This window comes from Hemitrygon akajei, chromosome 30 (assembly GCF_048418815.1).
Source record: "Hemitrygon akajei chromosome 30, sHemAka1.3, whole genome shotgun sequence".
Classification (NCBI taxonomy): Eukaryota; Metazoa; Chordata; class Chondrichthyes; order Myliobatiformes; family Dasyatidae; genus Hemitrygon; species Hemitrygon akajei.
In genome coordinates this window covers 5,930,637-5,947,225 of record NC_133153.1, presented here as the reverse complement: position 1 = coordinate 5,947,225, position 16,589 = coordinate 5,930,637, and the positions used below count along the sequence as shown (strand labels likewise).

The 16,589-nt window shown below is 43.9% G+C and overlaps 1 protein-coding gene across 4 annotated transcripts in view; it reads right to left on the bottom strand.

Annotated features, from left to right (window-relative positions):
* The window catches only part of cgnl1 (cingulin-like 1), a 214,784-nt gene that overhangs the window by 156,529 nt on the left and 41,666 nt on the right, over nucleotides 1-16,589 (bottom strand). For all 4 annotated transcript variants that reach the window (XM_073032901.1, XM_073032900.1, XM_073032898.1 and 1 more), the window contains exons 2-3: nucleotides 7,873-9,542; nucleotides 900-979 (exon numbers count right to left, since the gene is read on the bottom strand). In XM_073032901.1, the coding sequence (XP_072889002.1) occupies nucleotides 900-979; nucleotides 7,873-9,510 (1,718 nt within the window). In that variant the 5' untranslated portion in view covers nucleotides 9,511-9,542. The remainder of the gene's footprint in view (nucleotides 1-899; nucleotides 980-7,872; nucleotides 9,543-16,589) is intronic.

Below are 16,589 nucleotides of genomic sequence, written 5' to 3'. Positions count from 1 at the left end.
TGGGGAGGGACAAATGGACAAGGGAGTGACACGGGTGGCGATCCAGTGGCCACCCATTTTAATTCTACTTCCCATTCCGACATGTCAGTCCATGGTCTCCTCCACTGCCACTCTCAGGTTGGAAGATCAACACCTTATATTCTGTCCGGTTAGCTTCCAACCTGATGGCATGAACATCAATTTCTCAAACTTCTGGCAATCGACTTCCCCCATTTCACCATTCCCATTTCCCTTTCTCACCTTATCTCCTTACCTACACATCACCTCCCCCTGTGCTCTTCCCCTTCCCTTTCTTCCATGGCCTTCAGTTCTTTCCTATCAGATTCCTCCTCCAGCACTTCATCTCTTTCACCACCGACTTCCCAGCTCTCTACTTCATCCCCTTGCCCTCTCCCAGTTTCACCTATCACTGACAACTTTGTACTTCTTCCTCCCCTCCCCCCCCACCTTCTTCACACAGACTTCTCATCTTTCTTTCCCAGTTCTGATTAAGGCTTTCGGCCCGAAACATCAACTGTGCTCTTTTCCATAGATGCTGCCTGGCCTGCTGAACTCCCCCATCATTGTGTGTGTTGCTTGGATCACCAGCATCTGCAGATTTTCTCTTGTTTTCAAATATTTCTTTAACCGCACTTTCATTTGATTAGCACCAAGAATATTTAAGAATGACAATAGATTCTTATAGACGACAATAGAATAAATGCAATAGATTCTTTGTGTACATTAAAAAGAAATCTTAAAAATTCTGATATCAATTTCTAGAGTCCTAAATTAAAATATTTCACCTCAATCTTTAGTGATTTCTAGGAAGCAGATTTAATAAGCTGCTAAATCTCTATTTCAAGTTGGGACAATGCTTAAGGAACACCACAGGGTACTTGGTTTGATTTGTTACTAACCCTTCTTTAAGGTAGTTGTAAAGGATCTGCTTTGCTGTCTCTTCATTCGTTTGTTGGTCTTTCAAAAGGTCGGGTGTTACCTAAAACATTTTTTAAAGATTACAAATAAGTAAATTGGTGTAAAAACATTATTTTGTTCATCTTAAAATTCAGTCTCAGATAAATACTCATTTGAAGAAATTAAAAAGTTTCAGATAATATGACATTTTGCACAATAAGTGGGATGGTACACAATAGGACTAAATACCTTTCTACAGCCCAATAAATGTGATTTGCAAACACTCAGCATGTTGAGAATGCAGCAAGAAACCTTGTCAATGACTTTGTGTTTTGGCAGAAACAGATAGAGGGGTGATCTTAAAAAATTAACTAGTTTTAGCTTAACAGTTGTTGCATTGCTGGCCCACGGATTCACTTGCAGTACACAATGACACCGGCCACACTTCCATTACTAAGATCTTCTCATCCTCTCATGCCATTCCACTATTCAAATCATTAGGCTCTCTGCTACGAAGGCAATGAAGTTTGAAGAGATCCCTTTATCCTACACTTGCCCTCCCTGAACCAGGATTAGACACCTCATTTACGTCAGAGGGATATGCCAGGGAACGGCATAAGAGTGGAAATCTGGGCTGGTTTATTGCTCCAAGCCTTGTCAACCCACTGTCCAAACTGAAGCCACTATCCTAAGTGAGATTGTGGTCTGCACCTGAGAATTTCCCAATCTGTATGACTCAACCATTAAATGTATAGAACCAAAAAGGTTTAATACTTTCTGGAAAACAAACACAGTACACATTTATGTATCTACAGATAGAGAAGAACTCACAAGAGGAATAATAGAAGAGGAATATACAGCCTGAGAAGATGTTCCATTCGAAGCTTGATGGGAACAAAAATTATTTTAAATTAGTGCAGTTAATAAGAGTGCAACAGAGAGAGACAGCATCAGCAAATTTCAAAGTACAAGTTTCTGCTGTGAGAATCCCTACAACAAGGGGAGGGTTTGGGAAAGGGTAACCGGTCTGACTGAACGCCTGCTGTAGAGAATCCCTACAACACAGGCAGGGCTTGGGACCGAACTTGTAACTGGCCTGACTGAACACTTGCTGACTGAAAAATCCATGGACCTTGCCTCCAAGTACTTAACTAAGAGTTGATCAATGGCCCAAACTCTCACTCACACAGGAAAAAGAAGGCTGTGTGTGCCCATGGGAACATAAGTAAGGAAAAGTTTATGGGAAGAATTAGAAAATGCCATGTTACAATGTTGTACGTATAGACATTACTTACTGAATACAACTGAAACATTTAAATACTTCTGATAAAACTCAAATTGAACCTTTTTTTGTGAAGTTATGTTACTAATCATTTCTGAGTAGTTGTCAACAGCACAGATCATTTAGCAACTAAGTGGAAAGCACTAGATTAACGTCTAAAAGCTCACCCACAAGACGGTAAGACATGGGAGCGGAATTAGGCAACTTGGCCCATCCAGTGCTCCACCATTTCATCATGGCTGATCAAATTTTCCTCTCAGTCCCAATCTCCAGCCTTCTCCCTGTACCCTTTCATGGCCTGACCAATCAAGAATCTAACAGCCCATGCCTTAAATTTACCAAAATTCCACAGATTCACCACTCTATGCGCAAGCGCGGGTGACGTCAGCGGCGAGCGCGGGCTTTAAAAAGCAGCCCACTTTCAGGAGCGGGCAACGTTGGTGCGGGCAGCGGAGTGCGCAGGAGCAGAGTGCTGGGCTTTGGCTCAGCGGGATGACCTACCAGGAATAAGTTGCAGTGGTCCTGTCTCTGGCACTGAGGTTGGACGCTCGACTAGGAAGGGGAGGAGGGAAGAGAAGAGAGCGGTAGTGATAGGGGATTCTATAGTCAGCGGGGCGGATAGGAGATTTTGTGGGGAAGATCGGGAGTCTCAGATGGTATGTTGCTTCCCTGGTGCTGGGGTCCGAGACATCTCAAATCGGGTGCAGGTTATTCTCAAGAGGGAGGGCAAGAATCTAGATGTTGTGGTCCATGTAGGGACCAATGATGTGGGTAGGATGAGTGAGGGGGTCCTGCGTAGGGAGTTCAGGGAATTAGGTGCGAAGCTGAAGAGCAGGACCTCCAGGGTAACAATCTCAGGATTGCTACCTGTGCCATGTGCGAGTGAGGCAAGGAACAGAAAGATTATAAAGATTAATACGTGGCTGAGAGGATGGTGCAGGAGGGAGGGCTTCAGGTTTGTAGATAATTGGGCTTTGTTCCAGGGAAGGTGGGATCTGTTCCAAAGGGACGGTTTACACCTGAACTGGAGCGGTACTAACATTCTTGCAGGGAAGTTTGCTAGTGCTTCTTGGGGGGGTTTAAACTAAATTTGCAGGGGGCAGGGATCCAGAATGTGAGACAGGATAGCGAGAGGAAGAATAAAGGACAGGTGGGGACTACACGGTTCCGGAATATTAAGTGTGTAGTAGAGGAAGGTGGGACGGAACAAGTGATAAGAAGGACACATGTACAGAGGGATGGTCTGACGGAACATGAAGTTAAATGTGTTGAAAGAATAAGTAAATTTAGGAAGGACAATAAAATTCTAGGGGCGTATAGCCCGATGTGAGTTCGGGGAGCTGGGTTAAGCACAATAGGCAGCGATTCAAACAGAGAGAGGAGAAATGGGCTAAAAATTCTATATCTGAATGCACAAAGTGTCAGAAATAAGGCGGATGAGTTTGAAGCTCAGGTGCGAATGGGTAACTATGATGTTGTTGGGATAACGGAGACATGGCTGCAGGGAGATCAGACCTGGGAAATGAATGTACAAGGGTATACGTGCTATCGTAGGGACAGAAATGTGGGCAGAAGGGGTGGGGTGGCCCTGTTAGTGAGGAATGAGATTCAGTCCTTTGCAAGGGGGGACATAGGGTCAGCAGAAGTAGAGTCTGTGTGGATAGAACTGAGGAACAGTAAGGGCAAAAGGACCCAAATGGGTGTTGTCTACAGGCCACCAAACAGTAGCTTGGATATTGGGTGCAAGTTGAATAGGGAGTTAACATTGGCATGTGGCAAAGGTAATGTCGCAGTAGTTACGGGGGATTTCAACATGCAGGTGAACTGGGAGAATCAGGTTGGTGCTGGACCACAGGATAGGGAGTTTGTTGTGTGCCTACGGGATGCATTCTTGAAACAGCTTGTACGAGAGCCGACCAGGGACAAGACTATTCTGGATTTAGTGTTATGTAATGAACAGGATTTGATAAGCGATCTTGCAGTAAGGGAGCCATTAGGAGATAGTGATCATAATATGATAAGTTTTTATCTGCAATTTGAGAAGGATAAGGGCAGCTCAGAGGTGTCAGTGTTGCAGTTGAACAGGGGTAACTATGGAGCCATGAGGGAGGAGCTGGCCAAAGTTGACTGGACGGATAGCCTAGCAGAAAAGACAATGGAACAGCAATGGCAGGTATTCTTGGGAATAATGCACAAGGTGCAAAATCAGTTCATCCCCCAGAGAAGGAAGGATTCAAAGGGGGGAAAGGGGCCACAGTGGTTGACAAAGGAAGTCAGAGATCGCATAGCATTAAAAAAAAGGAAGTATGACAGAGCTAAGGTGAGTGGGAGGACAGATGATTGGGAAGTTTTTAAGGAACAACAGAACTTAACTAAAAAGTCAATACGGGGAGAAAAAATGAGTTATGAACGCAAGCTAGCCAGGAATATAAAGGAAGATAGCAAAAACTATTTTAGGTATGTGAAGGGAAAGAAGATAGTTAAGAACACTGTTGGGCCCTTGAAGAATGAATTGGGTGAAATTGTTATGGGAAACAGAGAAATGGCAGAAGAATTTAATGAGTACTTTAGATCTGTTTTCACTAAGGAAGACACAAGCAATCTCCCAGATGTATGGATGGGCCAAGGACATAGGGTAACAGAGGAAATGAAACAGATTGACATTAGGAAGGAAACGGTGATGAGTAGACTGATGGAACTGAAGGCTGACAAATCCCCAGGTCCAGATGGTCTGTATCCTAGGGTACTAAAGGAGGTGGCCCTGGAAATTGCAGATGCATTGGTAATCATTTTCCAATGTTCCTTAGATTCAGGATCAGTTCCTGAGGATTGGAGAATGGCTAATGTTATCTCACTTTTTAAGAAAGGAGGGAGGGAGAAAACAGAGAACTATCGACCTGTCAGCCTGACATCGGTGGTGGGGAAGATGCTAGAGTCCATTATTAAGGATGAAATAGTGGCATATCTAGATAGCAGTGATAGGATTGGGCTGAGCCAGCATGGATTTACCAAGGGTAAATCATGCTTGACTAATCTGTTGGAGTTTTTCAAGGATGTAACCAGGAAGTTAGACAGGGGAGATCCAGTGGATGTAGTGTACCTCGATTTTCAGAAGGCATTTGATAAGGTCCCACATAGGAGATTGGTGGGTAAAATCAAAGCTCAGGGCATCGGGGGGAAGACATTGACATGGATAGAAAACTGGTTGGCAGATAGAAAGCAAAGGGTAGCGGTGAATGGGTGTTTCTCGGAATGGCAGGTGGTGACTAGTGGGGTGCCACAGGGCTCGGTATTGGGACCACAGCTGTTTACAATTTACGTCAACGATTTAGATGAAGGCATTGAGAATAACATCAGCAAATTTGCTGATGATACTAAGCTGGGTGGCAGTGTGACATGTGATGAGGATGTTAGGAGAATTCAGGGTGACTTGGATAGGCTGGGTGAGTGGGCAGATACTTGGCAGATGACGTTTAATGTGAATAAGTGTGAGGTTATCAACTTTGGAAGTAAGAACAGGAAGGCAGATTATTATCTGAACGGTGTAGAGTTAGGTAAGGGAGAAATACAAAGAGATCTAGGAGTCACTGAAGGTGAATGAGCAAGTGCAGCAGGCAGTGAAGAAGGCTAATGGAATGATGGCCTCTATTACAAAGGGAATTGAGTACAAGAGCAAGGAAATCCTCTTGCATTTGTACAGAGCCCTGGTGAGACCACACCTGGAGTATTGTGTACAGTTTTGGTCTCCAGGGTTAAGGAAGGACATCCTGGCTGTAGAGGAAGTGCAGCGTAGATTCACAAGGTTAATTCCTGGGATGTCTGGACTGCCTTACACAGAGAGGTTAGAGAGACTGGGCTTGTACACGCTGGAATTAAGGAGATTGAGAGGGGATCTGATTGAAACATATAAGATTATTAAGGGATTGGACAAGATAGAGGCAGGAAATATGTTCCAGATGCTGGGAGAGTCCAGTACCAGAGGGCATGGTTTGAGAATAAGGGGTAGGTCATTTAGGACAGAGTTATGGAAAAACTTCTTCTCCCAGAGAGTTGTGGGGGTGTGGAATGCACTGCCTCGGAAGGTAGTAGAGGCCAATTCTCTGGATGCTTTCAAGAAGAAGCTAGATAGGTATCTTATGGATAGGGGAATCAAGGGATATGGGGACAAGGCAGGAACCGGGTATTGATAGTAGATGATCAGCCATGATCTCAAAATGGCGGTGCAGGCTCGAAGGGCCAAATGATCTACTTCTGCACCTATTGTCTATGGCTAAAGAAATTCCTCATCTCTGTTCTAAAAGAGCAGCCATCTATTCTGAGGTTGTAACCTCTGGTCTTGGACTCTCCCACAATAGGAAACATCCTCTCCACATCTACTCTATCAAGGCCTTTCACCAGTCACACACACAAAATGCTGGAGAAACTCACCATTCAATCAGTTTCAATGAGGTCACCCCTCCTTCTTCTGAATTCCAGCAAATACAGGCCTAGTGAATCTTAAAGGATCATTTCTAATGCCTCCACAATCCCATCAGACACCCCTTTCAGAACCCTGGAGTGTACACCATCTGGTCCAGGTGACTTATCTACCTACAGACCTCTTGGTTTCCCAAGAACTTTCTCTCTAGTTATGGTAACTTCACACATTTCATGACCTCTGAGACCTGGCGAAAGCACTGCAGCAGTTTTTAATTACTATTTAAACTTCTGAAATGGTGTCGTGGCACCTGCCACAGGAAGTCGCTTTCTCCCCAGGCCCACTGCAACATGCTGCTTATGTTTCATGTATTATACTGCGGGAGTCTAGAACCAGAGGGCATAGCCTTAGAATACAAGTACATCCCTTTAGAACAGAGATGAAGAGCAACTTCTTTAGCCAAAGGATGGTGAATCTATGGAAGGTCAAGTCATTGGGCGTATTTAAAACGGAGGTTTATAGGTTCTTGACTTACAAGAAGGTTAAAGGCTTCGGGGAGAAGGCAGAAGAATGGGGTTGAGAGGGAAAATAAATTAGCTATGATGGAAAGGCAGAGCAAACTCAATGGGGAGAATGATATACAGGTGCCCCCCCACCCTTTACAAAGGTAGAGCGTTCCTATGAAATCTTTCTTAAGCCGAAATGGCGTAAAGCAAAGAACCATTGATTTATAGGGGAAAAATTTTCATAAAAGTGAAAATCCTCTTTGTCATGCGAAAACAGGTTACTAATGTAGGTCTTTTGTAAAAGCGAAGTGGTGTAAAGCGAACATTCGTAAAGCAGGGGAGACCTGTAATTCTCTTTCTATGTCAAATGCTCTTACAACATGCAATAGTCCACAGAACATAACAGTACCACACAACCACAAGCCCTCTGACCCACCCTATCAGTGCCAAATGAATCGCTTCTGTCTGCATTTGATCTGTATCCCTTTTTTCATGTTTATGTGTCTCTTAAATGTTGTTTTATCTGCTTCCATAACCACCACCACCCCAGGCAGTACAATCCAGCCAGCCACCACCCTCTGGGTAAGAACTTACCTCACACGTTAAAGCTGCATTTGAGATTTCTACCCTGATAGAAAGACCCTGACCATCTCCTCTATCCATGGCTCAATAACTCAGCAGTTCTAGTGATTCATTCCATTAAACCCAACATCTACTTTCATGAAATACAGTAAATGATGGCTTTTCTATGAAATATCTCGAACGCTCACCGGAACATCATTATCACAGGTATCTTGGCTCGCCAGAGGATCCAAACCCTTTTTATTGATCCGAATGAAGGAGAGTGCAGTTTTGCCCAGATGTTTTTGGGTAACAGGTACCATCTCCTCCCTTTCTGCTTCAGGCTTGTTGTTCGCCCCTACCGAGAGTGCAGAAGATTTGACCACAGTTCTCTCCCGGGGCTCATTAGTGGCTTCTCCATCTACTTTAGTCTGACTTGAACTCTTGACCAAGCCATTCTTCACGTTTCCCTGACGGTCTGCAGTCTGCGCTGGATACCGACCGAGGCTCCCAGTGGAAACAGTATTACTGACCTGTGGATTCTCACTCAGATCAGGTCTTTGAGTTACCGCACTTTGTCGTCGCAGCTGTGATGGCCGCAGCAAATGTTCGCTTGTTGCTCCGAACTTCCTATCAGAGTAAGGGAAGTTATCTGCAGACTTGAGAGGGAAAACGCTATCAACGCTTCGAGATCGCTTTCGATCTTCTGGATCAATTCGGTTTCTCCTTGCTGACCTACCCCGCCGGTGCTGTCCCTCCTTACCATCAAATTTATCAATCAATTCGTCCACCCCAGGAATATGGTCGGAGTCAATGTCACGGCCAGTGCCTGGGAAGAAGGGAATGTACCTTCTGTTTTCATGCCGGTTTATATTTTCAGCAGAGAGTTCTTCATCGGGATCATCCACCCATAATTTGTTGTCCGAAGCTGCTGGCGCTGTAGTTGAAAAAGACCTATGCAATACCGGAGCCTCAACACCTCTTCCGCCGGGTCTTTGCCGGTGCAAAGGGAGCAGATCCGGCCGTGCCATCTGTGAATCTTCCAAATCCGACCGAGCCGTCCGGGAATCTTCCAAATCAGCACTAGTGCCATTCCGCCCTTTTCCCTTGCTGTTCCCTGAATCAGGCTTTCTGCTGATGAGCCCAGCAGTCCTTTTGGTTTGATCCGACTTACTGATCCTGTTTCTCTCGTCGCTGGCTTTAACTGGGTTTGACATTCCAGCATCCAACTTCCTTGAGAATTCTGGCTTAGGTTTATGATGCAGAGGACTGTCGATATTCTTCTCCGCAGTCACATTACTGGTCAAACGCTGCCAACCAGCCTGCTCCAAGACTCTCTTTTCTGGGATGTATGGCTTCAGAATTTCAGGGTGTTTTTGAAAATTTAGCAAATTACCTGCTTTCACATGGCTGTTGTCATCCTTGACCTTAGGGGTTTCTGTTCTCAGCAACGGTAGGTAAGGAGAAGGCCTCCGTAAATTGAAGTGCTGACTTTCTGGGAAAGTGAAATGCCCATTAGTGGAGGCAGTGTTTCGCGGTTTTCTTGCGTAAGGTCCAGAATATGGTTTAAAATCATCTTGAGGCAGAGTCGGGTTGAAGCAACCATTCTCAGGAGAAGGCTCATACATTTGCATTTGTCCTTCCTGATTACTGTTTAGCACAACATAGGGCTGCCCATCGATTCCCTGCACCCTGATGCTGACTCCGTACGACCCTGCTTTGCTATTAGCAGTCCGATGGCTTTCTGCCTTTGTCGCTTCCTCTTGCGGGTCTTGAATAAACCTGATTTGGATTCCATAGTCTCGCTGCATTTGCTTATCTTGAATTGTGTCAAGATAAGAATCCATGGGAATGTCTTCACAATTCAGAGAGTGATCCACTGCAAGTCAGAAAATAAACTGATTAGGAGCCAGGAAGCAAAAGCACTGAACAGTAACTTAAAACAGCATTGCAAAACATTGTGAGGAATTGTTCAGAAGAGGGTTTGGCCATCACTGTTAGGGGAAGACACTTATGAAAGCTAACTTTTTACTACATGATTAATCTTCAAAGTGGGCAAAGGGATAAAACTATGTGATAGGTTGACTCAGACAGAGACAAAGGAAGAGAGGTGCAAAGTTGTGGACACGAGAGCTGAAATTTCAGCAAAGCCCTGGAGCAGAGGGTCACAGAAAAATTAGCAGGGATGGGCCGGCACAGTCTGGACGTTGGCCAGGATGCAGAGATCAGTGGAAACTCTGATTTCAATGAAAATCTAGCAAAAGCAATCAACACTTAAGTAACACATGGAAAGTAAGGGGTTGTGGAGAATCCCAGATGCCATAGCATGAATCCTCAGTGAGTGGCTGAGACTGATACAGGCTGCACCAGGATAACGGACTGTTCCCAATGTCGGACATCCCTAAGTTGATTTTGTCCAAAAATACTCCAATTTACTCGATGTGGTAATTGAACAATGTTATAATAAATGATAATCACAATGGTTTTAAAAAAAACAATTACTAAAAGAGGAAGGGGGATTGCAATCAGATGCAGCCTTACGACTCAAGTGATTCTAACATTTGCTGTTGTTAATATTATGGAAACAAAAAAAAAGTCACTGATCGGGGTTCAGGGTATCCAGGCACTAACATTAATTACTTCAGCTCTGTGCCGGTGTTTGTTGGGTCGGGGGACTACCTGCAGGGCTTCAAACAGCTGCCTGCAGGCAGAGGAAGCTCTGGTTTGTCGATCCTGGAGTTGTAAATACCTTTGCTGTTGTAAACAATTCGGTCTGGAAACATTGCCAATGAGAAGCAGAGAAGGGTCGAAACATCTAAATCCAACTGACAGCCAGATAACGAGAGGTGAAGTTGTGAGCTGGTTCTTTGGGGACAGGTAAGAACTGAACCATGAAAAGCAGCACTCTGACACAAAGTGTGGAGCCTAAACTGATCTCAAGTTACAGAAAACAGAGATGCTGTCTAGAAGTAAGAGTGATTGATGATGTCAGCTGTCACTGGGACCACTGAAAGGTCAAATATGAACAACTGAGCTCACCTAAGGATATCGTTAGTGATGTTGGTTCAGGAGACTTAAAGCTGTGAATCAGAATCGGGTTTATTATCACCGGCATGTGACGTGAAATTTGTTAACTTAGCAGCAGCAGTTCAATGTAATGCATAATACAGAGAAATTTTTTTTTTAATGAAATAAAAATAATAATAAGTAAATCAATCACAGTATACGTACATTGAATAGACCAAAAAAAGGTGCAAAAACAGAAATACCATATTTTTTTTTAAAAGTGTGATAGTGCCCAAGGGTTCAGTGTCCATTTTGGAATCGGATGGCAAAGGGAAAAAAGCTGTTCCTGAATTGCTGAGTGTGTGCCTTCAGGCTTCTGTACCTCCTACCTGATGGTAACAGTGAGAAAAGGGCATGCCCCAGGTGCTGGGGGTCCTTAACAATGGACGCTGCCTTACGGAGACGCCACTCCCTGAAGATGTCCCAGGCACCCTTGCAGGCCAGTACCCAAGATGGAGCCGACTAGATTCACAAACATCCACAGCTTCCCCCGGTCCTGTGCAGCCCCCCACCAGACAGTGATGCAGCCTGCCAGAATGCTCTCCATGGCACATCCACAGAAGTCTTTGAGTGTATTTGTTGACATGCCAAATCTCTTCAAACTCCTAATAAAGAATAGCCGCTGTCTTGCCTCTTTATAACTACATCGATATGTTGGGACCAGGCTAGACCCCCAGAGATCTTGACAACCAGGAACCCAACACTCCTCACTCTCTCCACCTCTGATCCCTCTATGACAAACTATGGAGACCCTGAACTGTGGGGATTGAACCTCAAGTGCGATGTGATGACAGATGTAACCAACTCAAATTTTGGAGGAAGACTTCTGGGTTCTTAGCGATGAAGAAAAAGGGCGTAAGATTTATAAAGTGATGAAATGAAAGGCAACAATGAAAGAAATGAGACAGGGCAGGCAGAGAGAGAACACTATGGAGAGGTTCAGCACAACTGAATGATCAATTTCCCCAATGACCCAGGTGATCACTGCAACTGACTGTCCCAGGCAGCAGATTTCCCAGCTTTCCACTGTCCAGTGCTTTAAACTCAACAACTTCCCTCTTCAAAATCACTGCTCATTACCAAGTGACAGCTTGAACAGTTGATGGTGGGGCAATCAAACACAGAGATCTGGGACGTAAATCAAATCTCTTGTGGTAAAACATTAAATCTCCACTGCAGGCCAATTTACCCAGCATCAGAGGAAGTTATGATGTTGGTGGTCTTAACCCTGCTAAAAAATAAATCTCAAGATTTTCTACTGAATACATATATAGATTACTACAGCTTTCTATACATAAATTTCCGAAGGATATAATTATAAGACCATAAAATATCCGAGCTGAATTAGGCCATTTGGTCCATCAAGTCTGTTCTGCCAGTTCATCATTGGTGATCCATTTTTCCTCTCAGCCCCAATCTCCTACATTCTCCCCGTAAAAGAAATTCCTCTTCATCTCCATTCTTAAAGGACACCCCTCTATTCTGAGTCTGTGCCCTCTGGTCTTAGACTCCCCCACCACAGGAAACATCCTCTCCAAATCCACTTTACCAAGGCCTTGCAACATGCAATGGGTTTTAATAAGGTCAACTCCTCATTCTTCTGAATTCCAGTGAGTACAGGCTCAAAGCCATGAAACACTCCTCACATGACAAGCCTTTCAATCCTGGAATCAGTTTCATGAAACTCCTTTGAACTCTCTCCAATGTCAGCACATTCTTTATTAGATAAGGGGCCCAAAACGGCTCACAGTGCTCCAAATGAGGTCTCACCAGTGCTTTGTAAAGCCTCAATATTACAACCTTGCTTCTATATTCTAGTCCTCTCAAAATGAATGCTAACATTGTATTTGCCCTCCTCACCACTAACTCAACCTGCAAATTAATCTTTAGCAGGTGGGAGGGGGAAGAGTGAAAGCTGGCTGCGGATATGTGACAGCACGAGGGGGTAGGTGGGTATGCGGAGGAGGGTGGATGAAATAACAAGTTAGGAAATATTAGGTGGAAACGGGCTTACACAGAAGGAATCTGACAGGAGGACAGTGGACCACAGAATGAATGGAAAGAGGAGGGGAACCAGAGGGACATGATGCACAGAGGGTGAGAAGATAACCAGAATAGGGAATGGAAAAAGAGGGAAGGGGGTAAGGGGGGAGTAATTACTGGAAGTTAGGGCCTTAACCCTCCCGTGACCAGTGAAAAATGTTAAAATCTCTGAGAGTCAGTAAAAACCTTCGGATTTTTGAGCACAGCTCATTCACCTGGCCTGATGTCCTAGGAAGGAATATTCATCCACTCTGCTTTCTCTAATGCATGAACGAAGTAAAAATGTGATATCGTCTGTGGGAAGGACTTTACACACAGTCTTTTTCACTTCTGGTTTTATCCTGCCCGACATGCCCTTTACCAACAACTCTGGAAAAGTAACCAAAGGAATAATCACCTCAGATTGGGAGATAGATCCAGCTGATTTATATCACCACAATGCTGTCTCTTACATAAAGATGAATATGGAACTGTACAACAGCAAAACAAAAATTAACTCTTTTACAGCCAGGTATGTAAATCGTGTGAGTGAGCATTTAAAATGAAACCTTGTGCTAACTTCATGTGGCCTGCTGACTCAGCTTAGCTGCGTCACATGCAGAGTGTCAGTTGAGACACTGCCTGGGACACATCTGGCCACGTCTCAGCAGTCCGTGTGGTCCCGAGTCCAGTCCCCAGGGATGCCCTCTGGCAGGAGGGCCGAACTGAGAACAAAGTTCCATCCCAGCTGAAACCTCAAAGGGGGCAAACTAAACGGCTTAAATGCTCCAAGGAGAGATCCTTTCACCTGGGAGAGTTTTACTGGCATCAGCCCAATGAAGTTCAAACAGAAGAGAGTACTTTTCTTTCCAAATGACCCAAAGAACTGACACTTGTTGGAGGTACCTAGGCAGCAGAACTGGGAGAGAGACTAAGGCAATGCACCTTGTGGAATGCAGTCCTGGTATCCGGAAAAATAAGGGGCAGAAATGACTGATTCTGATCTCAAATTTTTAAAACTGCTCTAGGTACATTAAAATTATATTTTAAAAATTGTTTTAAAAAAAAGTTTGTGGAATGAAAATAAATTAAACATATTAACTGCAATTTTTTTTTTAAAAAAGCACAAACATCCTTTTCCTATCAATCTTGTAGCTAGAAATCCTGTGTGAAGTGAATGGGATTTCCAACCTACTCCAGACTGGAGTAGAATGATGAGGCAACTCCTGAGCCTCACCTGGAAAACCTTTGCAGGAGTGGGGTTGTAGGTGTTAGCAAATAAAACAAAGTGAGGCATTTTATGTTAATGAAACCTGTAACACATTTTATTGAACTCAAAGCCTACACAACAGAACCATACCAAACCTCTCTACATAATAACGTCATCACGTCAGACTTCTTACAGTGAAACCCAACTCAATGTGGGTGGTTGCGAATTATGTACATTTCTCCCAATTACATTGCCTTACAGGTTCCACAACTAGACTCTGTAAAGAGCAGCAATGGGGCATGGTGAGATCCAGAGTTCTGGAGACACCACAACTGCATGAAATCACTGAGCATTTAACGGCTGAAAATCAACCTTTCCAACTTCAGGCCCACGAGATTCACCCCATTAATTTTCAGCACTGAACTAACAGTTGTGTAGTGTACGGAGTTTTTGTGTCCCTGCAATTCCTGTTTCTGGATCCACATTATGGGCCCACCGTCAACCCAGAAGATCCAACTTACAGTTCGATACAGAAAAGTCCATTTAACAACAAAGCAGCTTTGGGTAACCAGCACCTGGATCCCACAATTCAAATCTAACTGCAATTCCAAAAGATAGGGCAAAGAGTACCATTATCATCGTGTGCTGTGTCGTATGTCATGGACGATCATGGTCTTGACCATGCTATTTCTCGGCAAATCTTTCTACAGAATTGGTTTGCCATTGCCTTCTTCAGGGCAGTGTTTCAAAGACTGTCTGCCTGGTGTCAGTGGTCGCAAAACCAGGATTTGTGATGTGCATTAGTTGCTCATACGACCATCCACCACTTGCTCCCGCGGTTTCATGTGACCCTGATCCAGGGAGCTAAGCAAGAGCTACATCTAGCCCAAAGATGACCTGCAGGCTAGCGGAGGGAAGGAGTACCTTACACCTCTTTTGGTAGAGAGACATCTTGAACCCACCACCCAAAGTATAAAGACCAGAAATTTTAAAACAATGGCAAACAAATTTCATCCTATTCCTTTTGTAATATTGCCCACTTTGATATGATTTACTACTGGGTGCCACCATATCATGAATTGTCTCCTTCCTTTCCCTGTCTATACAGGATTGAAGAACTTCAGAAATACATCCATGCACAGAGAACAGAGAGTAATTTTACAAGTTCACCCATCATGTGCATACAAAATAATCTATGACCACGCACAGAGAAACACTTTTACTTAATAGTCACAAAAGAGATGACACGAACAAAAGTTCTTCTGCTATAACGCACACTAACCCTTTACCTCTGGGTGTAGCATCCAGAACATGGACACTGCCAATGAGATGTCCCTTTTGACAAACTCACAACAGAATTCATTTGGGAGACTTTGGTGCCAGTAAGACTTTAAATACACAATTAGTTGTCAAAGGGTTACAATGCCAAGTGCTGGTTGCTTGAAACAGCAAATCATCTTTGTCTTGTGCCCTAAATTTTCTTATCTGCGATATAGGACTGAAAACCTATTTGATTACCCAGTTCTAATCCATCATCATCCATCTCTCACCTCTGAGCAAAGTAACCCCTGCTGTCTACATAGTCAGTAACCAAACAATGTGGAGAGAAACCTCACTTACATCTGGTAATGTTTAACACAGCGAGATCTTGGCCTGATTAGTGTGGAATAGGTAACTGAATGCAAACACATCATGCATTTTGACAGCTAATAATGACTATAAAAGATAAAAAAAGGGCACAAAATGAACTATTTAAATGCTCAGAGGAAACATACTTTCACCCAGGAGTTTTACCAGAATCAGCCCAATAAAGTTTGAGTAAAAGACAACAAGAAAGAAGTATATTTGCTTTTTACTGCCTCAAGATACTGACACCATTCTTCATGTATCAGCCCCGGCAGTATTAAGTGTGAGCTGCTGTAATTTGTGAAAAAAAAGCCCTGATATCCTGTGGAAAAAATATGGGCAGAGATGCCAAAGGTCTTTCAGTGGCACACATACGTATCAGTACATGTAGCAACACCAGTTACAAGGTCAACAGAACTTTTGGGTTCATATTGCGAGACAAAAGGAAAGTTAAACATGCTTTGAACTAAGCGATATACAGAGTCAAAATATGATACAGCATAGAAACAGGTGCTTTGGCCCAATGAGATCAAACTGACTACCAATCACCTTTTACACCAATCCTACATTCATTCCATTTCTTATATTCTCCTCACAATCTTATCAACCCCCCCCCCCAATCATCTAAGCAATTTACAGCACAATTAACCTAACAATCTGCATACCATTACACCATTCAGTGTGGGAGGAAACTAAAGCAAAGTCTCACTTCTAAAATGACTGGAAACTGCCCAATGTTGTCTGTGCAATCACCAAACACATCAGTAGCTCCTCCCCCACCCCCACTTTCCAAAGGGAGCATTGTTAGTGATTCCCATCTCCACTTGTCCCTCCCCACCAATGCCAGCATTCATCTCCGCAAGTGGCTTAAGTGCTACACAAGCTCATTCAACTCCATAAGACAATAAGACAAAGGAGCAGAATTAGGCTATCTGGCCCATCGAGTCTGCTCTGCCATTCAATCATGCTCATCCTTTATTTTTCCCTCCTCAACCCCAGGTC